The sequence below is a fragment of the Astatotilapia calliptera genome, chromosome 7, assembly GCF_964374335.1.
Source record: "Astatotilapia calliptera chromosome 7, fAstCal68.1, whole genome shotgun sequence".
NCBI lineage: Eukaryota > Metazoa > Chordata > Actinopteri > Cichliformes > Cichlidae > Astatotilapia > Astatotilapia calliptera.
The window spans coordinates 11,582,953-11,609,354 of NC_137428.1; the positions used below are offsets into that span (position 1 = coordinate 11,582,953).

Here is a 26,402-nt window from a genome sequence, read left to right on the forward strand (position 1 = left end):
TAAGTTGCGCTGTTTTGTATGGTGGCTTGTTTCTGACACCAATTGTAAATAGATAAATGTTTCTTTTTTCCATCCATAAGAAAAAAATTTTGAGTTATTATTTTAACATTTGGATTTAAAATCTAAGATTTTGAGTTTTTATCCTAAATTGTGAGTGATTATTTCAACATTTTAAGATAATAACCTTTGGGGGAATATGTTCAAACCTGGCACAAACATTCATGAGGTGGGAGTCAAGTCAAAGGTCACTGACCAAGCATGATTTAGGTCATTACTTAAGGATTAATGCACCAGTTATTAAAAAAAAAAAAAAAACCCCAAAAAAAACCATTTAATGCATGATTAATTGAATAAAATTAAGTGATGAAGTTTTACTTCTAAAAGGTCAAAGATCAAGTGCGGGCAGACAGGTTTCCGCATGTGAATGTTAATACTAACAGGGGAAGCTGCTATGTTTACACATCCATGAGGCTTACAAGGACCTTCCGTGCCACCACCTCAGCGATTGCGACTGTATTCATGGTTCCTGCACACAAACCCCACTTAAAATGCACCAAACCACACAGCACGAACATCAGTGTGCCTGAATGGTGTTGTTTTGAGCTTTCCTTGCAACAACTCTGTGATTGGGGATTAGAGATGTCCTCTCACTGACATCATACAGAGCCAAGAGTGGAAAAAGATGTTTGAAACTGAGCATTTAGAGCAGTGTAAGGTCTGAGCTTTCAGCTCATATAGAATACTTGTACATTTTATTGACTTTATTTTCTGTCTCTTGAATCATGGAGCAGTGAACCTTTAGGCTTCCTGTACACATATAAATGTCCAATCTCTCTATTTGTTAGCCATAGTTCTCTTTAAAGTCTAGTTTAAAATAATTTATCCCTATCAACAAATCATACTATATAAGCAACACATATTATTATTTAGTATTTCTTTTTTATCCTACATTTTCATATTCTTATCTTAATTTTCTACTGGAAACAGTGACATTTAACCTAATCACGCTACATTTTCTTAAAACTGTTTATAGTAAAGTCTAGTCTCTGTTTTGCATCACAGGAATTTGGCTCATGCATATCTCATTCTTTAAAGACACTGTGAGTATTTAGCGCATATCCTGGAATGAGGGAAGGGTAAAAAGCTACAATCTGTTTATTTAATTTCTTTTATTCCAAATGGCAGTTTGCATTTTTTTCTATAAATGGCCTGTATCTGTATAGCGCTTTACTTCACACACACATTCACACACTGGTGATGGCAAGCTACATTGTAGTCACAGCCACCCTGGGGCGCATTGACAGAGGCGAGGCTGCCGGACCCTGGCGCCACCGGGCCCTCTGACCACCATTAGAATAGAATGTGAGATCCATATTAGAATTATGGATCTCATATTATCACAGCCAAAGTTTCAGTTGATGATGTCAGAATATGTGCCGGACATCCCTGCAAGTGTTTCCTTCACTTGGGTCTGTATGAAGCCATTGAGAGGTTATATCGCTAATACAACCAACTCAGGCAACATGGTTATCATAGTTAACTAAGATTCAGTTCAATTCAATTTTATTTATATAGCACCAAATCACAAGCTGCCTCAAGGTGTTATACAAATCAAACTGAACTGAATTTTATTGCCCTAAAACTAAAAACTAGATGTAAAGAAGTACAACTAGATGCGAAAAATGCAAAGTAAAACCTGGACTTTTGAAAAAAAAACCAAAAAAACCCAAAACCCTAAATAAATTATGTTATGAACTCAGTAAACTAAAGAAAAATACAAAATATCCTTAATAAAGAAGAAATTTCCTCAGTTTTAGCATTTGTTTAGTTTGGTAATTTCGTATCAAACTTGTCAGAGACTTTCATGGATGTGTTTATTGACACATAGAGAGTCAGCTGCTTTAAAAAGTTGTCTAAATCCTGCTTGTCATACAAACTCCCATCTGTTTTCATACACTTGTCCAGTTCAGGGAGTCCACTCCTGGTCGATGCCAGAGTCTCAAAAAACTGGCCTCTCATTTCCTGAAATCCCTCCCGACATCTTCTGTGCTGTTGTGTTGGTTTAATGATCTTTCTAAACCCTACACATATGAAGTGTTCAACCACAGAAAACCTCCTGGTCTATTTCAGATATACTTTCCCCAATCAGGGTTTCCATTACCAGAAGGCAACAGATTCACATGGACACAAAGACCTGACAAAACAGGAAGCATCTGCAATTTTTGAGTTTATTATCTTCATCAAATTGGTCCAAAGGGCTCTCATAGCTTTTCAATAAGTCAGATCACAATAAAACATGAAATTATGGACATCAACACAAGGGTTAGACGGGAGAAGACAGCAGGTCATGAAGTGCCCGTGGCTCTCACGTTATTTAAGTGCAGGACACTGCTGCCAGACAACCTAGTTTAACCTCTGCAGCATCAAACAGGACAAACTGCTGCTCTGTTTTTTAACCGTTTCTAGACTCAAACAGAGCCAAGAAAAATAAAACTGTAACATGTTTAACATTGAATTACTACTGCCTTTAAAAAGTGTACAGTTCAGTCATTGCCATTTCCCCAGGGAGGTGTGTTGTCTCGTCTCCGTGGCTGTTCGAGTAACTTGTTCTCTAAGAGCTGGACACCTCACTGCGATGAAGTGATGGAGGGCATGTTTACCTTCTTGGAGCCTAAACATGTCAGTTCTAGAAAAGAGGTAGCTAACAAACACCCCTTGGCACAAACTTGCCATCAGTGCCTCTGTGCTTTACTGACCTGCTGACAGACGTCAACAGCACCTACAGGCCAGCCCCTGTCCACACCCACCCAGACTGATTCAGCACAACCTGCCCCCCTAACCCCTCTGTCCCCATCTTCACAAAAACTGAGATCAATATTACAACCCAAGAAAATGTTTTGGTTTTTTAAATCTTATTCCTTTGAAACTTGACATCAAAGCACAAAAACACCCTGACTTGTGTAGCATGAGAAATACAGTACGTTTATAAAAAAATACAAAAAAAATGCACTTTTTGTTTATTTAACCAACAAGAGAAGTAGAAGTGACATAACAGGAAGTCTATGTATTTTTTTTCGTCAAAACTTTTTCTCCCCCCCCCCCGTAGGATATATTGTAGGATCTATTTACAGCATCATGTCAGAGAGTGGAGGGAGTACCAAAGCACAAACACATTTGGGGGGGGAAACTGTTGAAAGAGAAGCCCGGGTTGTAAACGGTTCTTCATGAAGGAGGTGTTTTATTTAAACCTACTGTCTGTCTCGAGTCAAAATTACGAGCAGTCAAAGAGTTTGCAGTCCCTCAGGAGAAAGGGAGGGGAGTTAGTCCAGAGCGATTATGTCATCGTCGTCATTGTTGTCGCCTGCCGATTGGTCTGTCCGTGGGCGCTTGGTGGAGGTCTCGCCAGTTTCGGCGTCTGAGTGCTTCCTCTTTGTGCCACCCGTCGCTGCTGCTGCTGCTGAGCTGGAAGCCGCCCCATCCTCCTCATCAGAGTCGACTATCATGATGTCGTCATCCTCTGACGGAGCTGAGATCGAAGAAGAAGAAACGATACAGGTTTATTTGCACAACAGAGAACAAACAACGATTGCCCTTTTAGACCGTAGTGCTCAAAAACAAGATAAATAGTAGAAAAAAGTAAAAAAGAAAACCAAGCCATTTATTTTGGTTGTTCAGCTAAAATATGTCCACTTATATTCACTAATTACTGCAGCGGTTACCCTAAAGTCTGGAGCAGGACACAGCTCTCACATTATGCAGTGCTGCAAGTGGATAGTGCTCCAATAGGGCCTAGTTTTTGCTGCACTGGCTTAGCTCGCTGTGTTAAGGAGAAAACCCATTTTCAATAAGACTAATGCAGAGGCTGGGATTGCCCCAGCGCTCTCTCCACTGGCCTGTCTCAACAAAGCCTGGAACGCCCCAAAAAACTATTGAAACAAACAAACAAAAAAAACTTTCCATTCGATGGAGCTGATAAGAGGGACACTTAAGTGCTCATTTTTATTTATACTATCATTTCTTTCTTTCTTGTTAAAATAAGCTTATATAGTCATTTTTAGAATGTGTGTTTGTGTGCGTGATTATTTTAAAGTAAAACTAATCCATCACAGATTTACAGTACAGTAGTGACACTGACCCTTGGTTGGTCTTTTTGCCAAACCTCCACAACTGCCAGCTTATTCAGGACTGATCTGTTGAGCACACCTATCGGCTTGAGAGCTCAACTTCTGACACAGAACTAAGTCTCTTCTAACTGCTTGTGTCAAAGTGTATATATAATTACAAAAGGACAGCAGAAATGTAACATGAATGTGAGGTGAGCTTTTAGAGCACAAAAATAGTGTACATGTAGGCAAAGATGTGCTCTAGACGAAGAAACTCAAGAGTTGTTTGGCCATCACAGTGATGGGCATGCTGAATGTGTGTTTTCAGGAAAACACCCTCATGCCAACTGTGAGTCATGGTGGTGGAAATGTTACTGTTTGGGGTTGCTTAGCAGCCTTGCTGCGAGACAAACACCCAGAAGTCAGTGGACCACCAAGGACCAACTCAAAAAGAGGAAACCAAAGCTTATGCAATGAATAAGTTGAAGCTGAGAATCTCATCAAAATGTTGAAAAGCATACAGATAATGACAGCGCAATGGAAAACCCCGAAGGATCCCCAAACTGAGGCAATTTTGAATAAACTGGTCAAATTTCCCACCGTCAGATTCCGATTTTCCTTCAAAGAACTTTTGGCTTCTCCAAATGTCACACTATTAATATTTGTCTTGATTTGGACTAACATATTTCTGAAATCTGTATCTGTAGGCTTTTCTGTAGGAGGATAAACGTACTGAAAACGTCCACAGCAGTTCCAGAGGGCGTCACTTTATTATCATTTTTACAAGACTGTATGTTAACGCCTCCAGTCATGGCATTAGCATCGTGACCACTACGATGCTGACCTTTAGAGGATGTTGACGGCTGGGCGGAGTCCTTGTTGCCGTTGGTGATGCTATTAACCTCCTCTTGGTTAGTCTGAGGGGGTGGAGCCTTATCTGGGGCCTCACCTACTACCTCGAATTCCACATCCCGCTCTAGGTCCTCACTGCCAATAAGGAGAGATGCACACACTTTTCAGCTTTGGTCCCTTAGAGAGGCTGACTGTAAACTGTGAATTTCATTCATGCGTTCATGCACACAGGTACATACACGTGCAGGACATTAATGAGGAGTGTGTAGTCTTGGAGGAAGTCGTCAGCTTGGAGCCGGCTGCCGTTACGGATCCCAAAATCAGAAAGAAATTTGTTGTTGTTGCCTGTGAAGAGAAAGAATAAGTATAAATGTAAGGAGAATGCATTCTTGAACCTATAAAGACCGTAAATAACACAATTTCATAATTTAACTACCAACTACTAACTAACTGTTAGTAGTTAAATTAATTCCTACTATAAAAAAGTTATTATACTCCTTTCAAACACTGTATCAGTTTTATCATTAAAGCTGTTACAAATTAAAACGGAGATCCAGCCGACTAACTGAGGCGTTTCTGTTTTTGCCCTGGAATGACTTTTACCTACAGACATCCTGACAAATGCTATTAGAGCACCCTCTTCTGTCCATATGGACACTTTCCACTTGCACTAAATGAAAAACAACTCCCATCTATATCTCTATAGGCAGATATTATCTTTAGCATCATTGTCTGGTACGTTTTATTTTGCACTCCTGTCTTGTGGGTAAATGATCTTACTCTTGCCTGTCCCTCTTCTTTTGGTCTGTCCATCCAGTCTTTCCTTTTTACCATCTCTCTCTAGATCTCCTTTGAGATGTGATTACAACCATCATTTTCATCTTTTCTTCTCTGCCTTGCCTTTTCCCCTATCCTCTAAAAGCCCCCGGTCAAAGCTTAAAGTCTTACATCCCCCCCGCCCCCTTCTTCCTTACCCTCCGTCTCTCCTTCCTCTGAGGAAATGAGGATGGTTCCCTTTCCATCTTCTATCTGAACGTCTGGAGCCACCATACCAAACCTCTCCTTCACAATCTGCACAGAAAGACAAGGAACACAAAGTAAAAAGTAAGTAAAACAACATCCTGTCATGAAAAAAATGACATTTTTGTGACGCTTTACAATCCCATGTAAAACTAAATACATCCTTACTGCTTTCATAGGAATTACAGTATAGTAGCAGCCAGGCGCTGATAATCATATGCACTTGATTAACTGATTATTAAAAGCAGTGTTTACTGAGCAGTAATACACTCTCACTAGCACATTTATGAGCTTCAGTTCAGGAAGAAAAATGTGAGTCTTGCTCAACAGTTGATCGTTTTAAGATATCACAAAGACATGTCACATTCCATATGTCATATTTCTATGGGCCAGTGAATTACAATGGAGGCAGTGAATTAAGGTACTGGAGCTCTTTAGTTAGAGGCTTTTCCCCATTACCTACAAATGCACTTAACCTGCTAGATGTAATTGAACTGACTCTAACCAGATTTCTGGGACCAAAAACTTTAAGCACCGGGAAAGATTCATCAGTGGGACAAGGTGTAATCTGTCACGGCAAGATTTTACGATTCTACAAAAGCATAAACTGACACAGTCGATACTGGAAACTGGTGCAGTCTGAACAAGGCAAAGGAAAGGTGTCTGACAGGATAAGCGATGCTCAGGAATTTTACCAATTAATGACATCGTCTTCGATATTGGACGTGTTGTAACATTACCTTGTCTTGCAGAGTGAGCACCATGGTTTTGTGCACGTTGAGTTTGACCGTGACTTCAGGTTTGCTGGCGCAGACGTAGCAGTTAGCGCTGGGCGGGTCTAGCACGCAGGGGACCAGCAGCTTCTTCCTGAGATTGGGGCACTTGTTCAGGAAGATCTGATGCAAGAAAAAATAAGATGGACATAAAAAGAGGCTTATTATAGGAGCCGTATTCTAGTTATGACAAACTCTGGTGTAGTGGCTCTTAACATAAAAAACTAGGCTGCTCTTTGTCGCTTGTGTATGAAAGTTGCACAGGACAATAACAAAAATATGCAGGCATAAAGTCAGAACAAATATTTGACAATATTTTTCAACATTACACTTAAATATACTCCCCCATTCTAGGTTGCTTTAGCAAATCACACCTTTTAGGAGGGTGAACATACTGGTCTATTACCACCTGTGGGTTGGACAAAATGCTAAGGCATTTTCATCTAACAGTGTGCATTAAATTTGGCATCTGAAGCCAAAGGCAGTAGGTACACAAGTGTCAAGAGTCATATATGATCCACTGCTAAAACAGATAACAGCAAACTGACCGTGCGACAGGATTCCAGTTCCCCAGATAAAATCTTGAGCCCCTCCAGCACGATGAGTCCAGCGATGACAGCATTGGTTGTGGCAATAGCTGGGATGATGTTACCTGCCATTGCTGAAGAGAAATTAACAAACACATTTAGAATAGAATAGAATAGAATTGAATAGAATTCAACTTTATTGTCATTGCACATGCACAGGTGCAAAACGCATTTAGATTTTTGGTACTGATTTGTGAATAAAAACTCTGACATGACTGTTTTGTAGCCTTTGTGCGTGACTTACACTTGACATCAAAGCGACTTTTCATGTTCATACTGAAGATGTGCATACGCAGGTTGGCTGCTGCAGTAACAAAGTCCATGGCTGGAGGGTCATCCTGACAGGAAGAGGAGAGGGAGACAGGTAGAGCAGGGTGATAGGACCAAAAATATTTATCACGATATACATTTGAAAATTTGCGATAACGATATAACTGACGATATAATTGACACTACACAAAATACTTTACAACTCCACAACGTTATTAGTGCAAAAAAAAAAAAAATCAATGTATTTTCACTTAAACAAGCAGCTGTTTTTTATGTGCATTAAAGTTATATAAAAATTTAACAGTGCAAATCCAAATTTCTTGCAGACAGTTTAACCAAAAAGGCATTTCCAGTGGAAATTGGCCAACATATCCTCAGCATAACCATGTATAATATCACAAAACTGCTACAAAGCAGATAACAAATAACAAAAAAGGTTATATATACACAATACGGTAATATTATGTTGAAGCTCATTACGTATCACTCCGCGAGGCTCCTACCTACGATAGTCGTAGTGCTCCGACAATCCATCAAGCGGTGCGGGTTCGTAGCTCAGCAAAGTCGTACTAAAACATTTGACAGATTTTCGAGCGCCGTGTACCACATAAACTCATTTCGAGGTCAGTAAACACAACCAGAATTCATACATAAGGCACACGGGATTATAAGGGGCACTGTCGATTTTCAGAAAAATCAAAGGATTGATTTTAAGTGTGCCGTATTTTCCATAAACCACGGTAATAACGACGGTCCGCTAGCATGTGCTACCAAAAATAGTGCTTTGTTGTGTATCTGACGGACGAAAGCTAAACCAGTTCCACACTGAAGTTGCAGCATTTTTACAAAACAATTCTGGTTCATCCGTTTCATTCAACGATCCACTTTCACCCTTCTCATTCTCCTTCGCCGCTGTGCTTTTTCTGGCATGTGCGTATGAAAACAAACAACATTATACCGGTATTACCGTGAACGGTATGATATGACCCAGCATTAGAGGCAGGTATTCATCATCTGTGTGCAGCATTTCATTACATCTGGAGCAACTTTCTACTGGAGTAACATTGTATCTGCTGGCTGTCAGTTTGCAAAGCCATTCAGATGAATGTACAAAGTACAATTACTATACTAACATACCAAATGAAACCTGCCCAACAAGTGAAGCTCAGCGACCAGGGTTGACTATTATAATGTGTACTTATTCTGGCAGCCAGCAGAGTGCAGCACTACACTCACAACGCATACTCCACTGAGTGAATGGGCTGTTTTATGTCCACCAATTTTCATTCATTGTCTTAATACATCTTTATTGTTTCTGCAATACAGTCATACTGTGTCATTTATTTAAAGCACTGGCTACATTGTATGTTTGAGCATTTTAAAAAATATTACACTCAATTATGCTCATAGGTCCCGTTAAGCTCATTTCCAACACCATATTTTTGGACTGTAGAGTAGCTTTGCATGAATAATCATCTACTTCATTGACTAAAACAATTTTAGCTCCTCTTCCTTCAAGCCAACTTACTTCTGACTGGCTCACACTACACAAAAATAGATTTGAACAGTAGGTTTGTTGGGCTTTTGTGTGTACTGCCAGAACTATTTTCCTGGGATTACGGATAGCCACTCTCATTGACATGATACAGAGTAGAAAAAACAAAGACTGAGTATCCAGAGCAGTCTGACCTCATTTTCAAAGCTGTGGGCATGTTTCATACAAGCATCCACCATTTTTATATGGAAAAATCAAGTGAAAAACTAATTCACAAGAACGTCTTGTCTTTACCTTATCCCAGACCAGCTCAGCACCCTCGCCCTTTTCCTGCAGCTGTGAGCGGAGCGTCTCCACGCTGTGCTGGAACAGCTGGCAGTAACCCCAAACATCCAGAACCTGCTGGTCCTTCAGACCTGAAGCTGGAGTCCCCTCCTTAGGACACTCTAAAGCCAAGAGAAAGGCACACAATATTGTGGTTAATGAAGCCTTTAAAGCAGTGACCCTTTTTATAATTAATATAAATCTGACATCTCGCAGTTATGTTCCTTGTGTAAGCGAACTGTAAACATAAGTAAATTCCTCCACAGGCTGCACGCTGTGCAAACAGCTGTTCTTTATTACATGTGTCATGTGCTTTTGTTATGTTTGTGAGGACACAAAAAATATTTGCTTCGTTTAAACTTACAGCTAATGTGCAGCTCAGTATCTTCCCAACAAAAAGAAGCTGGACATGTTCAGAAGTAAAACTTATACACAAGTAATAAACTCACAATTTAAAATATTTCGAGTTCTTTTCTCGGTCTTCCTGACTCAAACAAGTTGAAATATGGCCCCTAAACACACATGCGCGAGCACAGGTAACGCCAGGTGATGCTGAAAGCCTGGATGGGCTTAAGCTCCGCGTGCATAAAGGACATACCACTGTTCTCTAGCTGGTGCCAGTCTAAAGGTGTAGGAGCTTTCCTCTTCTTCCATAACTTGTCCATGGTCAGAAGGTACATGATGTCATCTTTGAACAGCTGGAAAAAAAAGGAGCAATCATAAACAACTACTCTACGTCCGTGGTGATGCTATGCTAAATGACTAAACTCTAGGATTCTCAACATTTTCTGCAGCCCACATAAGGACAGAATGATCGCTTCTTCAACGGTTGTGTTCTTGACGAATAATCTGCTAGTTTTTAAAGGAGAGGGGAAAAAAACTTGAAATTTAACTAGTCTAAAAGAAAACAAACAAATATTTGCCAAGCAAACTGTGTACTTCGGGTGTAATATGAAACCATTAATTCCTTTCCTCATTAATCTAACGTTCAAATACGTCAAATAGCAAGGGCAACCACCAGTCTACTCAACATCTCGTGCCCATCCCATTTATACTCGCTTGCTTATTTATTACCTTATTGAAGAGTTTGACAGAATCATATCCGGTGGATCGAGCCCATTCCTTGGTGGAAACACGCTTGATGTCCCCATCCTTATCTGAAGCGGTGGCACGAGCCGCCGTCTCTTCGGGATTCCCTTTTAACCGAATTCACAGCTTTTACACAGCAATTAATTTTAACCTACGTTAATATTCATCCTGCTGTGTGACCAAACAATCAAAAAGGATCCCCGCAAAAACCAAAACAGGGAATTCAAAATTGTGAATCCACATTAATGCCACTCTCTCTCTCACTTACATGCAGCCTCTGGGTCCGCTGTGTCCGGCGACACCTCTTGATCTGCATCTTCTTCTCCAAACAGTTGACTGTAGTGGCAACATACAAACAACAGAAGATGACATCATCACACAGCCTATTATCCGCTGATGATTCTGAAAGATCATCTGATGGTTTAGAAATGGTCATATCTAGATTAGTGATTAACAACTGACGAGGTCCCATCTAATCGTAAGACCTCATAGCACTGAGTCACTCCAACAGTGCACTTTGTTCTCAGACTGCTGATTTACTTTTGGTCCCTCAGATATTTGTGTGGGAGGCAGAGCCTCCAGCTTTCTGTCTCCATCCCCTTACTCCCAGATGGTCACAGCAGAAGGCTGCCCCTCCTTGAGCCTGATTCCACTGGAGGATACTTCCTGTTAAAATTTAGTTTTTCCTTCACACTGTTGCCAGCTGCTTGCTTATAGTGGGTCGTCTGATTATTGGGTTTTCTCTGTATTATTGTAGGCTCTTTATCTTACAGTATAAAGCACCTTATGGGCAACTGTTGTTGTGATTTGGTGCTATATAAATGAAACTGAATGTAGTAATTTTCATACACGTGCAGGAACAGTTTAATCAAGATCACACTCTACTCTACGTCCAGTCTTAACTGGAAAAAAGAAGATAAAACCGCGTGTGTCAAAAACTGCACGCAGAAAGTGATCAGATCATGCAGAAAATATCCGATTGTTCAGTCTGACGTCACTAGCCGTGTCTGGGTCTAAACTCCGCTGCAGCTCCATATATCAAACGATCACTGTGGTTTTACTGAGAGTTGAAAAACTGTCTAAAGTCTTTCATCTTTAACATCCAGGCATCCATGAAAACGGAATTTATGACATTTAACGGAGTTAGAAGTTAGCAGGGAGTTAGCTCGCTAGCTTCTATCTAAATACAATATAGTATGTCCTGACTGCGGGGTTTTGGAAACAAATTAAAACGTACAGCTCTGTTATCACTTCCAGCATAAATGAAGACAGAAAACTAAACAGCAGTGACGTTTGTAGGGTTACTGAAGTTTGGCTAGCTGGTATATAATGATGTGCTACGTGACCGCTAGCGACACAGCTATGTTAGCATAATATAAACAAGCTAACTTTTTTTCCACTCGATAAAAGTTAACGTGAATGTTCTCGGTGGTCAGGAACAAATGTAATTGCATGGCAGGATGCTGTAAAAGGACCAAACTTCAGCCAGGAGAACAACTGAGATAATCCATCCACAATACGAGGTTAGTCATTCATGCTGCTGCATGGGCTGGGCTGTAGTTACATCCTAAGGTTTTAAAAACTGAGCTTAAATAAATGATTAGCGGTAATAAAAGCCGAGGGAGGTCAACAGGGATCACTGACTGTTTTAGGAGCTTTTTGAGATAAAATAGAAGAAAATACATAACATTAAACATGTTAACAACACAAAAGCCATATTAAACGCAGACTACTTTAGACCCGGAAGTAGGATTCGTCGCGTCATCACTGAACAACCGGATTTAGAGGTAGTGAGGCACAGTGGGATCACATTTCATGATGTGTTTTTCACCTAACCTGTCCTCTTCCTGCAAGATCAAGCCTGGCAAAAGCCACTAATATTTGCTAAACTAATACGCAGACTGCAATCAAATGTAACTTGAAGCCCAAGAATGCATGCGTAAAAAGAACACGGCTTACTTGAAGAGATATTTGGCCCAGACGATGCAGTGAATGGGCTCAGATGGTGTGTTTCTTATGGTGCATCCTGGGAAGGTCTTCTGTGCTGGTTTCGGCTGGCACTCGTAGCACTCTGTCATTCCCTGGGTAAGAAGCAGCAGAGAAGAGACATGTTCACCGCCCTTGCTCAAAAATCTGCAGCACAGATCAAAATCAAGGCCCTTGATGAATTTTAGTCTGACCCCCATTTCCCTTTGGGTTCTTGGCTACCTTACACACAATGTAAAAAGAGCTTAAAGACATGCAGCCAAATTGTTGGTTCTCTGTGTGAAAAAATATCAGTGCTACCTTCTTGATGACCGTGACCTGTCCCAGGTATCCAGCAGTGCCACTCTCTATCAAAGGGATATCAGCTGCCAAACACATCCTGTTGACATGGTTACGGGCAGCTGGGGAGGCAACACGTGGTTTTATTTACCTCATTTGAAAGCGTTAGCAGTAAAAGAAGATATTTCGGTAATGCTGTAAGACGAGGGTACCTCTGTTATCCAGGGCGTTCATCACAAGCATGAATTTTCTGAAGAACTCCACGTTGTATTCAGGGCTGTTAAGGAAAAAACAAACCACGGTCAGTCCCACATCAGTACATTCTTGAAGGAGCTAACCTCAGACTGACCAAACTGTGAAAAAAAAAGAGAAAGAAACGTGCTTCATGATGCTGTCGTGGTATGCAGTGATGTTGGCACTGGGGCAGAACTGCAAGGCGCTCTCTTTGGCCACCTACAAGACAACAAGAGTAAGGGACGGATGTATAAAGTGCACAGAGGACGTTTAAAATAGCAGCTCAGACAGAACTCTGCAGCCTGCAGGACCAGAGGTGAGTTACATACCTGTGCTTTAGACTTGCCTACATGCTTCTTCTGAAAGAGGAACTGACGGTTCAGGTTGCTGACATCAATTGTGTCCAAGTCAATCTGCCAAAATCAACAGGGTTGTAAAGTCAGTCGAGTCCAATCCAACAATCAAACACTTTTCTATTTGTTTGAACAGAAACGCCTGCTAGGTCACAACAAACAGGGGTAAGTCAGTGCGACAATCAGAGGACTGCACGAGCATTTTAAACACCAAGAGAAACAAGTAATTCTCTGCTGAACGTCTTTCTTTTCATATAACTATTTTACTGCATTTTAATTGTTCTAGATTTGCATTAATGTGTTTTCTATGTGCTGCGTTTGGATACAAAGTTAGAGAGGCAAGACTGAGATAGTTTGGACATATGCAGGAATAGATAGATATGGATATATTGGACAAAGGATGCTGAATATTGAGCTGCCAGGCAGGTGAGAGGAAGACTGCAGAGAAGGTTTTGCACAAGGTTGGTGTGAGAGAAGGGGATGATAGGGAGAGGGTGAGACAGAGTGTTCTGTGTGTATAGCACTGCTGCTAATTCAGTTGGTGACAAATAAAAGTTTCACAATGTTATCTCAATTCTAGCCAAGAGGTTAATTAAATTATTTAAACAGTAGCTGGTTAACTGCTACAGGATTACAGGCACAAGCAGCAAAAAAACCTCACACAGGGTGTTTGCAGGTACCACTGAGATGATGACAGTAAAGTAAAAGATAACCAGAAGACTTTACGACCTGTCGTTGACCCTTTTTAAGAGGGAGAGGCTGTAGTAGCCTTAACTAATGAAGTCTGTGGTGGATGCCAGATGACAAAAAAAATGAAACTGTTTATGTAAAGAGCGAGGACAGACAGGATGGATTCTACTTTCATAAATAAAATACTGCAGCGCTGGTTATTTTGGCTGCAGACATTAAATGCACGCAGTCTCATGTTTGACTCTGGGAGACTGATACCAGCAGGATAAGAGAGAAGGCGAGCACAGGCTCAAACAATGTCATCAAGAGTTTACTGAGACAAACTAGACACTCCTGACTTTTCTAGCTTATCATGTCAATGTCATTCTCAAATGTCCCCCAAATACAGGACACTACACTCAAGAGAGGGGTAAGCAAATCTGAAATCAATCTGCAGGTTCTTATTTGGTTGTATCAATTATAATGTTACCAAAAATATAATAATTAAATAAAGAAATACAATAGCGTAACCAGTGCAAACTGCTTCTAACAAGAACAGAATAAGGAATAGGAGCAAACTTGAGACATCACTCTCTAGTTTGAAAACCAGAAGCCTCACAGACCCTCAATGGTGACAAAGTTCAACGCAGACCTTGTCACTGTGAAAAGGAAATGTCTGCGTTCCCACTACATTTACCCAGCTTCCTGAAGAGAATGGCACTTGCCGAGGTCATGTAGGACCCTCAAAACACCAAAACCTACTTTTGGGTACTCTCTTATTCACAAAGGGTTGCCACAGTGGGTCAATGCACATCATTTGATCAGATCTATTGCTTGTCAGGCAAATGTGTAAACCACTACTCTATGGACAGTGACAAAAGAAACAGAGGTCAGAGGGTGCCCTGACACATATAAGATCTGTAATAGGCACAGTAATGCAGTAGTTAGAAATGTCCCCTCACAGCATGCAGGCTTCTGGCTGAGGTGACTGTGTGTTAAGTTTGCATGCTCTTGCTGTTCACTCTGGCTTCACAGTGAAAAGATATGCACATTATGTTAATTTATTATTCTAAACTGACCATTGATTTGAGGTTGGTAAAGAGTTTTAAGTGTATAGATTATGATGCCCAAAGAACGTATGGTTAAGTGCCCGAAGTGTTAATTAATAACAACTTAATAATATAATAACTGGTAGTTGATATAGAAGTAAGCTCTAATTGTTATACATAATAAATCTCAACAGTTCCAAAGTGCTCTTGCCATTTCCATTTTCAGTAACACATTTCTTAAATCAATGTGGTGGTTGTGTTATATCTTAGGTACAACAGTGTGATGACAATACAGTGTGCTTGGTGTTTTTTCCTCCTACCAGTGTTGTGAAATTTAAAGCCTCTATTTATTAATGTCAGATTGGCCATTTATGCATTCTGCAGTTAAAAAAATGAAATGGTACAGACACAAAGGGGGGGGGGGGGGTCCTTGGCTCTAAACCACACAGTACGTAAGGGAGAATTTAATACACAATTTAACAGCACTTTCTGAGCACCCGTGAACTCCTCACGCTCAGCCCCCAACCAGCACGCACATACATTCTATGAATAAAGAAACTGAGCGTTTTGCGTTGATAGATACAGTGAGGATGTTTTTTCCCTATAATACACCGTCCATGGCTAAGCACGGAGATGTCTAAGCACCTCCATGGTGGCACACAGCCCGCGGTGTCCTTACAAAGAAGTTGACTGGCTAACTTAGCAGTGATAATGGCGCCAAATATCCCGGCTACATCGCTACGATCTTGTTCGACTTTTTTCCACCCTCACAGATAGATATCCTTGCCGGTCCATTTGACGCTGTTCACGCGGTGTTAACAAACCACCAGCGAGATAGTAATACAGCTCATCTTTGAATGCCACGTCTCAGCAATTAGCCTGAGCCCACACGTCTCCTCTTGACACACTCATTGCAGCACAAAGAACCAGTTAGCATGCTAGCCGGCTAGCTACCAAAGACACAGCCACACAAACAAACAGCGTGAACGGGACGGACCACTTCGATGTTTTTGAAGCCGGTGAGTACAAGGTTCTTCAGCAGCTCGCAGCCGATCCCTCCTGCTCCCACTACCAGGACCTTGCAGGTGGAGATGGAATCAGCCAGCTCTTTTCGGAGGGAACCCACAAGTTGGACCATGTTGATGGCTAAAGACAGAACCTGCAGCTCCCGGAGGCTAGCTGTTAGCTTCTTCTTCTATACAACCCAAGACCCACCCACTTCCGGGTCACACACTTTTTCTTTTGTGAGAAAAAGTAGTAGTTTGTCATTTTAGCGCCCTCTTCCAAATGCCACTAGTATTTACGATATAAAAGATAAGGCTTTTATAATAGGGATTCGCAATTCCAGGCTTCAACGGCTGGTGTCCTGCAGGTTTTAGATGTGTCCTTGATCCAACACAGTTGATTCAAATGGCTAAATTACCCCCTCAACATGTCTTGAAGTTCTCCAGAGGCCTGGTAATGAACTACTCATTAATTCAGGTGTGTTGACCCAGGGTGATATCTAAAACCTGCAGGACACCGGCCCTTGAGGCCTTGGAGTTGCCCACCCCTATTGTATAAGATATATATAAGATAAAGCTCCTTGAATAGCATTGTCTAAATCTAATTTCTTGTCATTTCATTAGTATTTATACTTAACAGCAATTCTCTTCTCTTTCCCCTCACCCCCCAACCACTCACTGCAGGTGGCTGCCCCTTGCTGAGACTAGTTGTGCCAGTGGTTTTTTCCTATTCAAAGGGAGTTTTTTCCTCTCTACTGTTGCCAAATACTTATTCATAGGGGGTTGTTTGATTGTTAGAGGGTTTTTTCTAGTATTGTAGGGTCTTTACTTTACAATATAAAACACTCTGAAATGACTGAAATGACAGTCCTGTGGACTGTGATGTCATATTTGTTACAAATTCTGTCAAAAATGACATTTTTCGCGTCATTGGGACTTTACACCTAGATACATTGGGGTTATATAAAAGTCACTTTGCCAAAAAAAAAAACTGATTGGGGATCTACCTTAAGACTAAAACGTTCTTTCTGGCTCAGAACGACTTATGATGTATTTATCCAGGTTAAACGGCTCGTTGACAGTAAAAGTGTGTTGTTGTTGTTTTAAAGAGAAATCTGGCCAAGAGGGTAGCAGAAATTGAGAATAAGTCATTTCATTATTTTAAAAAATAACTCCTTCTTAAATCCTGTAGGCTATAAGATAATTACCCAAAATAAATAAGGATATTGAACATTTAAAAAATGTAAAACATCAGGAATAACCTTTTGGGGGCAGATGATCATTTTTATATTAAAGTCTTTTTGGAAATCTCTCTGTGCATACATTCAAAGCTGGTCTGTGAAGAGAAGTGGGATACGTTCACTTCAGCTTCACGTTGCACACATCACATTTGGCTTTGCTTGCTTGAAAAAAAAAATCAGAACATTTTCATTAAAAAATAGTCTTTGTCAATCATTTGCCTTCTGAGGCGTAAATAAACACACGTAGGAGGGATCGATAGGGCGGTGTACCCGTACCGTACACGTTTTATTTGCTCCTGCATGCCACTCTGACCAGACACTCTTGGCGCAGACCTTGAGAGAATTAAACGTGGTTCCCGCAGCACTCAGCAGCCCAGGACGTGTGGATGCACTTTTACTTCAGAGATGGTAAACACAGGGTTTCCTCTGGTGTGACCTCGCGTGTTTTCTTCCCGGCTGGCCCGCCTCTGCCTCCGCCTCCAGCTGCAGCGCACAGACTGAGCTCCGTCCAGAGCGCCACAGCTGCCCGAAGGAAAAGATGGGATCCGCAGGACACTTGAGCTTAGTGCTGCTGCTTGCATTTCTGCTGGGGCTTCATCACTCCTCAGGTTTCTGGATCGTCAACGTTGTCTTTCCTCCCCCAGCCAAACCTAAAGTACCCAGCAACAGCACTCCTCCACTTATTATCGGTAAGTACAGGGTCTGTCTGTTTGTTAATATGTATGGAAGATTAAAATATACTGCTGTGATATATACCCGAGATTTATTGTTGATTTAGCTGGACATCTATGCGGAAACATGTAGCACGAAGGTCCAGTACAGTCGGGGGGTGGGGGTGTTTTTAGGTCACACACAGCACTCTGTACATTTGACCCTGCAGGCAATATCAGTGTTTTCTCATCAGGAAAGCTTTAGGGACACAATTTAGTGACTGTGCTTTGGATAAACCTCCACGCTCAAACTGAAAGACTATTAAACCTGTTCTTTTCCTACATATAATTTAAAATAAATCGTCCTCTCTATCTCAAGAAATTTCTTTTAAAGTTCAGCTTGCCTTTTTATGAAATCTCAAACATCCAGAGAGAGACATTTTCGCCTCAGAATTTGAAGAAGTGGTATTTTTATTGTCTTTGATATGATGATGTTTAAACACTGGACTGACCAGATCGCAGAAGAACTGCTGTGTACGCGGTGCAAATAGTGTAGCTGGGTAACGGTAAATCATGCAGCTTCTCCTGTGGGTCAGGGGTCAGTTTCGCAAATTCAGAAACAGATCCAAATATTTGCATTTCACAAAACTGTCTGCTATGTCAAATACACCTTATTTGCTGAATTCTGGGTAAATTAAGGCTAAAAGAAAACATGTGACCACATCAAGGTAATCATCGTAAATCACCCACCCCGGGATAAAGTGTTTTGGTAGGTTTTGTGCTATTAGAAATTAGATGATGTTATCCCTTTTAGGCTTACACTGTACCATTTCCCTCTTTCTGCTGCTTGTGATTCACAGTTAGCAGTCAAAAAGTCATCGTCCAGTCAGGGATTTGTGCAGTCTACTGCACAGGAGCTCCAAGTAAAGGACAGGCAAACAAAATGAGGAGATTTTGACTAAAAGGAGATAAAGAAAATGCTTTGAGTTCTACATTGATTGCTTTAAGTGAACCAATCGACTGACATTTATTTAAACTCAAAAAACAATGTGACTAAACAGCACTAACAGTTTTACCCATGACTTCAATATGATTTTGTGAAAAAAGTAAGTGAAATAAGTGGAAGAGATGGGTGTAGAAATGTCCTTACCTATAAAAAAAAGGCAGATTACTGTCGGCTCGTTTCAAGAAAGACTGGTAGGTGTCAACCGACAGCTTTGACAAGACCTTAAAAGTGTTCAGCGAGAGTAGAAGTACCAAAGAGTCAACATGAAACACCTGCAGAAATCTCTGCAACTTCCTGAAATATATCTTTAACACTGAAAAAGAATGGTGGTTATGGAAGGACAAAGAAAGGAAGCAACCACTCAAAATGAAAAACAAAAACAAACAAACAAAAAAAAGCGTTGCTGAAATTTTAAAGTTTGCAAAATGCCACCTCGATGTTTCACATCACCTATTTAGCAGTCGTCTTGTGTGCAAAGATGCTAAGTCTGAAGGAATAAAGGCAACACATCATCACAACTCTAAGGCATGGTGGAGGGAGCATCCTGGCATGGGCCCTGTACTTTGAAGCAAGTTCAACATTACCAGGTCACCTTTCTTTCTCTGGTTTCAGCATTAGCAATCAGGCTAAGCCGTCGATCAAAGGTGATTATGAGCTTGATAAGTTAACCCAGGATTTATCTATCGAAGCACGAGTGTGTTCGCATGAAAGGGGCGATATCTGGGAGCAGAGCAACTGATTCAGGTAAAACTATGTTATTATAAGAGGTTAACCACATAAAAGCAGTGATGTGAGCGACTGCAACATGAAAGGAATCAGACAGTAAATTACAGCACTGAAAACACCTAAAGTGTGTGTTTGTGCTATAAGTGCTCTTTCATTAAGTCATAAAAGAACAGATGTATTATAATTGTTATTACTCATATTTAGATAAGCAAAAGATAGTTTTAGTTTTTATCATTTTCAGCTGCAGCCCTGGTGATGTTTAAAGGTCTGAGAGCAACCAAAGAATAAATCTCAGACCTTCCCAACCGCAGACGTTTCCTTCTTAAAGTGAAAATGAGATCATTAATATAACAACATTAGATAAATTGGATTCCACTGTTTGTTTTTGTTTTGTTTTCTAAATTGTAGTGTGGTTTTTATTTCCAACTTAAATTATATAACTCTTTAATGTGGCAGGAAATTAGCTTATCAACATCTGGTCTCAGGATCCTCCAGAGCAAAGCAGCTGTGCACATTTTTTAATTGCAAAACAGGAGACAGAATATTGACAGGATATCAAGGAGAAACAGAAAAACACAATAAGACAGAGTGTAGGTAGGGGTTATTATAGCTTTGTATTTTCTAATTAGTTTTAATTTAAATTTTATTTTGACCTGTTGTTTTGAATTCTGACTGAATTCTATATATATGAAATTTAACAAAATTGAAAAATAAAATACAAAAAAAAGTACAGGATAGTGTATACTGTATACATTCCCAAATTTAGTTGCAGATTTTAATTCAGTCTCTCTCCAGTTCCTCAGTGTTCCCAGTCTTTAATCTCAACCCCCCCAGTCTTTAATCTCAACCCCCCCAGTCTTTAATCTCAACCCCCCCAGTCTTTAATCTCAACCTCCCCAGTCTTTAATCTCAACCTCCCCAGTCTTTAATAGCTCCAGAAGCATCTTCCAAATGTCAAAAAATTCTGATGATCTTTTCCGAAAAGTATAGTTTTTATTTTTATTTCCTATGACCAGTGATCTATAGCAGTGGTTCCCAGCTCTCTGAGCTGGTGACTCTTCATCATGCAAAAAGTCACTTTGCAAACTCTTATCACAGCTTTAATTAATGAATAATCTCTTTGATTTCTTTCAGTTCAATTAAATGATTCCTCAGTTTCATGTTTCATATTTCATACAATATGAAACTGAAGAAGTCAGAGAGCTTCTGATTCCTTCTGATGACACGCAATCTGTAAAAAAAAATATGATTAGGATCATTGATTTATGACAGCTGTCTGGGAAGTCCATCAGTTCATCAGTTCTTTGTTGCATGGTTGTTAATAGACCTCTCTGCATTGAATCATACCTGTTATTAATCTCTGTCTCTCTTCCACAGCATGTCTTAATCCTGTTTTCCTTCCCTCACCCCAACCGGTCACAGCAGATGGCTCCGCCCCTCCCTGAGCCTGGTTCTGCCAGAGGTTTCTTCCTGTTAAAAGGGAGTTTTTCCTTCCCACTGTCGCCAAAGTGCTTGCTCATAGGGGGCCATTTGATTGTTGGATTTTTCTCTGTATGTATTATTGTAGGGTCTACCTTATCTCACAAAGTGCCTTGAGACGGCTGTTGTTGTGATTTGGCACTATATAAATAAAATTGAATTGAATTGAATTGAATTGGAAGTTTGCTGAACTTCGGCAGCAGTTTGCAGTGCTGTGTATTGGTCCCACTTTTTCCTGCAGTACAATTAACATTTGACACACTGTTGTGTTTGCATGTGCCCTCCTGCTCAGTACCGGGGAACCTGGGGAACCGTCTGGAAGCCAAAATAGACAAGCCGTCGCTGGTCCACTGGCTGTGCTACAAGAAAACTGAGAAATGGTTCCCACTGTGGATCGACCTCAACATGTTCATACCCATAGGTGTGGACTGCTGGATCGATAACATCAGGTGAGACCTGCTGTCTGCTCTCACATCCACGTTTAAGCAGTTTAACAACACCTTTGATCTACAACTTTGCCTTACTGTAGGTGACAGCTGAGGAACAGACTTTTATGTTATACTTACGCTTGTCAGTTTTGTTTATCTTTAGTCAGGTTTTTCATCACTGAATACATGTTTTGCAGAATTTGAAAACTTAGCCATGTGTTTCCACATTTGTGCGTCCTGCAGACTCGCTTACAACAGGACAACTCGGCGGTCATCCAACTCACCCGGGGTGCAGGTGCGAGTGCCTGGATTTGGGCAGACCTATTCCATTGAATATCTTGACTATAACAGACTGGCTGGTGAGAAAAATACATCTGTGTTGGTAAACTGGTAAATTTGGGGGACTAGTTTCTGACATCTTTTAATGTATTTCTACACTGAGTAACAGAGAAATGTTTAATGGTCATGAAGGCAAAAATATAAAGGAACATGTAGCCCAGTGCTTTATTTCCATACTAGATTTGGACTCTTAAACTGACCGAGTCTGCTACTGTTCTCTGAAGGTTACTTTTACACCATGGTGGAACATCTGGTCAACGTGGGCTACATCCGAAACGAGACCGTCCGCGGAGCACCGTATGATTGGAGAGTAGCTCCTAGTAAGTCTGTATTATTTTTATGTTAAGAGAGAAAGCACGGTGCTTTGCATGTGTTTGCTTACGAGTATACAAAAGAAGTTTCCTGAGCAGCTCAGCTTGTGCTGTTTTTTCTTTTTTTTTACTAATTATGCCACGCAGGGGGGGTCAATGATAAAAATCTACATTACTAAAGAACATTAACTTATGCTTTTATTTAATCATGTATTAAAGTCATGTTACTTTTTTTAATACAATAGGAGCAATTTTCAGATGTGCTTCCTAGTATAGTACAGATAATTGTGGTAATTACTTTGACTTTTAATGTCTCCCAACTTCTGAGAAGAAAAGTCTTCACTAGCCACTTTAACAACTATATACTTCACTATGTTCTTCTGCAAGTTGCTGACTTTAGTGCTGGAAAGGTGCGTTTGTTATGTCGGTGGGAGAAGCAGGATTGAACCAAGCGATAAAGTTGTCGGTCGAGAATACTAATATATGCTGATGCTACAGTATTGTACACCCCATAATTTGGTAGCGTGTAGCAAATATAACTTCAAGTATTTGTTTTCTGTGTGACTTTGTTAGATTCTTACATTGCTGTAGAGGAAGTTTGGCGCATTCTTCACATTATAACAACTCTTCTTGAAGTTTTTGGGCAATTGTTTTTGATGTCCTGCCACATTTTAATCAGGTTGAAGTCAGACAAATGGTTTCACATTTGACTCTAGAATACTTCTATATATAGAGTTCATGGTTGACCCAACTACTGAAAGGTACCCAGGTGCTATGGCTGCAAAACAAGTCCAAATCATCACCTCTCCACTACCACTGGATTCAGTTGAAAACATTTAATATGAGGGATTTGTGCTGATATGTTGTATTTGGTTTATGCTACATGTGATGCTGTGCATTATGGTCCACATGTCCACTTTGGTCTTATTTTTCTAAAGGACATTGTTCCTGAGGTCTTTGCTCAGATGCAACTTTGCAAACCTAAGAAGAGGCTTTCTGTTGGCAATCAAGCCAAACTTGAACAGCCTTTTTTTAACATGCTGACTGAGACCTGTAGAGTCTGAGATGTAGCTCCTGGGGTAAATTTGCTGGTATGTAGATATCATGAATGTTTTCGTCTTCTCATTGTACAATGATGGACTTCAGACTGTATGGGAATGGCCTTATTGATTATTGCTGATATATTTCCTCCTTATGGGCGATCGTGGCTTAAGAGTTGGCAGTTCGCCTTGTAATCGGAAGGTTGCCGGTTCGAGCCCCAGCTTGGGCAGTCTCAGTCGTTGCGTCCTTGGGCAAGACACTTCACCCGTTGCCTACTGGTGGTGGTCAGAGGGCCCGGTGGCGCCAGTGTCCGGCAGCCTCGCCTCTGTCAGTGCGCCCCAGGGTGGCTGTGGCTACAATGTAGCTTGCCATCACCAGTGTGTGAATGGGTGGATGACTGGATATGTAAAGCGCTTTGGGGTCCTTGGGGACTAGTAAAGCGCTATATAAATACAGGCCATTTGTCATTGTGTTAACACATATCTGAATGCTGCAGACCATCAAACTGCCAAAATCTCAATAATCAAATGCTCTGATTAGCAGCGCCTGGCTGCTACTTATCCTATTAATTCCACTGGAAGTAAAAGGAGTGTATTTTGTTTTTCACACACTGCTTCTGCATGTTGGTTTAGCTTTTTAAAAATATATATTGACACAGTGTAGCATATCACAGGTTGCTTTTCATCTGAGGTTGCAGTTACCTCATTTTAATACCTGCTAAGGACCACGTGATTTTTATTTACCAGCTGGTTCTTAGAGCTAACCCTAGAGAGAGGAGTGGATTTTCTTTTAGGACACCAAAACTCTAAAACAAACTCACTAGTTTTTATTCACACACTGACTGTGAGTACATTTGGTGTTGCATGTCCTGATTGTGGCAGCAGGTTCTCAAGTTATTTTGACCAGATGCAACCAAATTTTAATTACACTACATAATGACGTTTGATGTGCACCTCTTAAGGTTCTTGCTGTGAGCCTGTAACGTTTTTATTTCCCTTCGTCCCCCCACAGATGAGAATGCAGAGTACTTAGCAAAGCTGCAAAACCTGGTTGAGGAGATGTACAACCAGTATCAGGAGCCTGTCTACCTGGTGGGACACAGCATGGGATGCCACTATGTCCTCTACTTCCTCAACCAGCAGCCTCAAGCCTGGAAGGACAAATACATCAGAGGCTTCATTTCTCTAGGAGCGCCATGGGGGGGTGCAGTAAAAGTACTCAGGGTCCTGGCTTCAGGTAATGATAAGAACGCACAGAACAGAATACAGATGGAGGGGCTAGAAAGCGGTGTGAACCTGAAACTCTTTACAGGAGAAAATGATGGCCTCTCGATGATTTCGAACCTAAAGATTCGGGAGGAGCAGAGGATGGTAACCACCAATGCGTGGATGCTTCCTGTAGAGGGCATCTGGCCAAGTGACCACGTATTCATCTCCACGCCGAACTTTAACTACACTACAAAGGACTACCAACGGTTTTTCAAAGACATTGATAATGAGGAAGGCTGGTAAGAAACAGTTTGGTTGGTTTGGTTGGTTTTAGAAAGTCTTGATTGCCAAAAGTTAAAAAAGCAGACCAGAAATTGTATAGTACCAGTGGTCATCTGTATTTACTGCTTTACCTCTCCTTTGAGAGCAGAAAGTGTGAAATTTCTGGGCTCTTTGTCTTCTACTTCTATTTCTATCTAAATGGTAGCATCTTGCTTTTTCTTGAACTATACCTTTTTAGCATATAGATCAAATACTTCTCTTTTTGGTGTATTTTTTCTAATAGCAAACAATGATCATGCTCTCTTGTTGGCTCCAGGTATATGTTGGAGGACACCAAGAACCTCACTAGTGATCTCCACCCTCCTGGCGTCGAGGTATGGTGTATGTATGGCATGGGCCTTCCAACTGCCGTAACAAACATCTACGACGAGGTCTTTCCCAACGGGGACCCAGTGGACTTTGTTTATGCCGATGGAGACGGCACGGTGGACACGTTCAGCATGAGTTTATGCAAACGCTGGGTGGGGAAGCAGGAGAAGCCCGTCCATATCACAGAGTTCAGAGGGCTGTTCCATCTGGATATGGTGTTTCACGAAAAGGTGCTCAACCAAATCCAGGACATCCTGGAGGGCAAATCGGACACACCCACAGAGGTTGATGTCAGAACTGACACTGAATACAGGCGTTCAGGAGTTTGAAGCCATTTACAGTGCTAGAGTCTCACATAAGTGACTTTTGAGCCAGATCAAACATCAAGCTTAAAACAAATACCAGTACCGTCTCTTATCTCAAGCAGGTACAACAGCTCAAAACCAATCTGGACTTGGGGAGAATCTATCACTGACCCCCCCCCCCCAGCAAATAGTCCTGACCACTTTATCTTAACTAAACGCTGCTGACTCAACAATGTGGGTTTTAACCCTGACCTGATTATTACTAAACTGAGGTCATGTGTTTAGTTACCTTACGTCTGAAACTTGGTGGCAATTATGGAAATATAATAATCACAGTAATTAAAAATGTAGTAAGAAATTTTTATGATGGTTTTAGTTTTCTTGTTTTCATCTGTGTCCTCCTGTTACATCATCATTATCATTTTATTATTTTCATGCATAAAGACCCAATAAATATGAGACATTTTGTTGTGTGAGATTATTGGATTATTCCCTCAGAAACTTTGTTTTTGATAAGTTATGAGCAATGATCATGAATATTTTTTGAAGTGCTGTTGTGTAAACAGCCGTCTGAATGGTTCACCTTAAAATTACAGCATTTAAGGTCACAAAAGTCCACCTGTGTGGGTCACTTGTTTGGTTCCAGTACAAAAGTCAAGCCTTTATCTCATCTGTTGTTCGACAGCATCTGCTGCTGTGGACTCTTGACTCGCTGAAGTTGCGTTACAGCCAGGTGTAGTGCCAAAATAGTTGCCCCCGTCAGAAAGTGCCTTCCCATCCTCAAGAGAGCGCAGAGGAGCAGGAGCCACGGCGCGTTCATGACTGAAAGAAGAGTTCGCGTCTCCTCTTTCAAAATAAAGTCTGTCCTGCAATCAAGTGTTTTAAGAAATAATCTGGATAATTGTGGTCAATATAATTTAATTTCCTTTA

The 26,402-nt window shown here is 40.9% G+C and overlaps 2 protein-coding genes across 2 annotated transcripts; one reads left to right on the forward strand and one right to left on the reverse strand.

Moving 5' to 3' along the window:
• Nucleotides 1-2,210: 2,210 nt before the first annotated feature.
• On the reverse strand, nucleotides 2,211-16,324 carry uba2 (ubiquitin-like modifier activating enzyme 2). Its single transcript, XM_026172939.2, has 17 exons — nucleotides 16,081-16,324; nucleotides 13,342-13,425; nucleotides 13,161-13,231; nucleotides 12,991-13,055; nucleotides 12,800-12,900; nucleotides 12,473-12,594; nucleotides 10,782-10,849; nucleotides 10,499-10,620; nucleotides 10,023-10,122; nucleotides 9,395-9,546; nucleotides 7,580-7,673; nucleotides 7,297-7,409; nucleotides 6,716-6,871; nucleotides 5,930-6,026; nucleotides 5,195-5,300; nucleotides 4,948-5,090; nucleotides 2,211-3,526 (listed from the first exon to the last, which is right to left on the reverse strand). Exons 1-17 carry the CDS (start codon nucleotides 16,219-16,221, stop codon nucleotides 3,321-3,323), a joined length of 1,941 nt encoding a protein of 646 aa, XP_026028724.1. The 5' UTR covers nucleotides 16,222-16,324; the 3' UTR covers nucleotides 2,211-3,320.
• Nucleotides 16,325-17,618: 1,294 nt separating this feature from the next.
• lcat (lecithin-cholesterol acyltransferase) lies at nucleotides 17,619-25,938 on the forward strand. Its single transcript, XM_026172938.2, has 7 exons — nucleotides 17,619-18,017; nucleotides 21,482-21,638; nucleotides 21,861-21,976; nucleotides 22,181-22,276; nucleotides 24,320-24,544; nucleotides 24,620-24,815; nucleotides 25,115-25,938. The coding sequence occupies exons 1-7, from the start codon at nucleotides 17,867-17,869 to the stop codon at nucleotides 25,494-25,496; spliced, it is 1,323 nt and encodes a 440-aa protein (XP_026028723.2). The 5' UTR covers nucleotides 17,619-17,866; the 3' UTR covers nucleotides 25,497-25,938.
• The last annotated feature ends 464 nt before the right edge of the window (nucleotides 25,939-26,402 follow it).

What these genes read in the sequence shown, in the direction of transcription:
- uba2 (XM_026172939.2), bottom strand. Translation starts at nt 16,221, where the DNA reads ATGGTCCAACTTGTGGGTTCCCTCCGAAAAGAGCTGGCTGATTCCATC. An exon ending in TACCACGACAGCATCATGAA is followed by an intron (nt 13,056 to 13,160) that starts GCACGTTTCTTT and finishes TTTCCTTAACAG; the next exon opens with CCCTGAATACAACGTGGAGT. An exon ending in CTGTCAAACTCTTCAATAAG is followed by an intron (nt 10,123 to 10,498) that starts GTAATAAATAAG and finishes TTTTTTTTCCAG; the next exon opens with CTGTTCAAAGATGACATCAT.
- lcat (XM_026172938.2), top strand. Translation starts at nt 17,867, where the DNA reads ATGGGATCCGCAGGACACTTGAGCTTAGTGCTGCTGCTTGCATTTCTG. An exon ending in TGCTGGATCGATAACATCAG is followed by an intron (nt 21,639 to 21,860) that starts GTGAGACCTGCT and finishes TGCGTCCTGCAG; the next exon opens with ACTCGCTTACAACAGGACAA. An exon ending in ATTGATAATGAGGAAGGCTG is followed by an intron (nt 24,816 to 25,114) that starts GTAAGAAACAGT and finishes TGTTGGCTCCAG; the next exon opens with GTATATGTTGGAGGACACCA.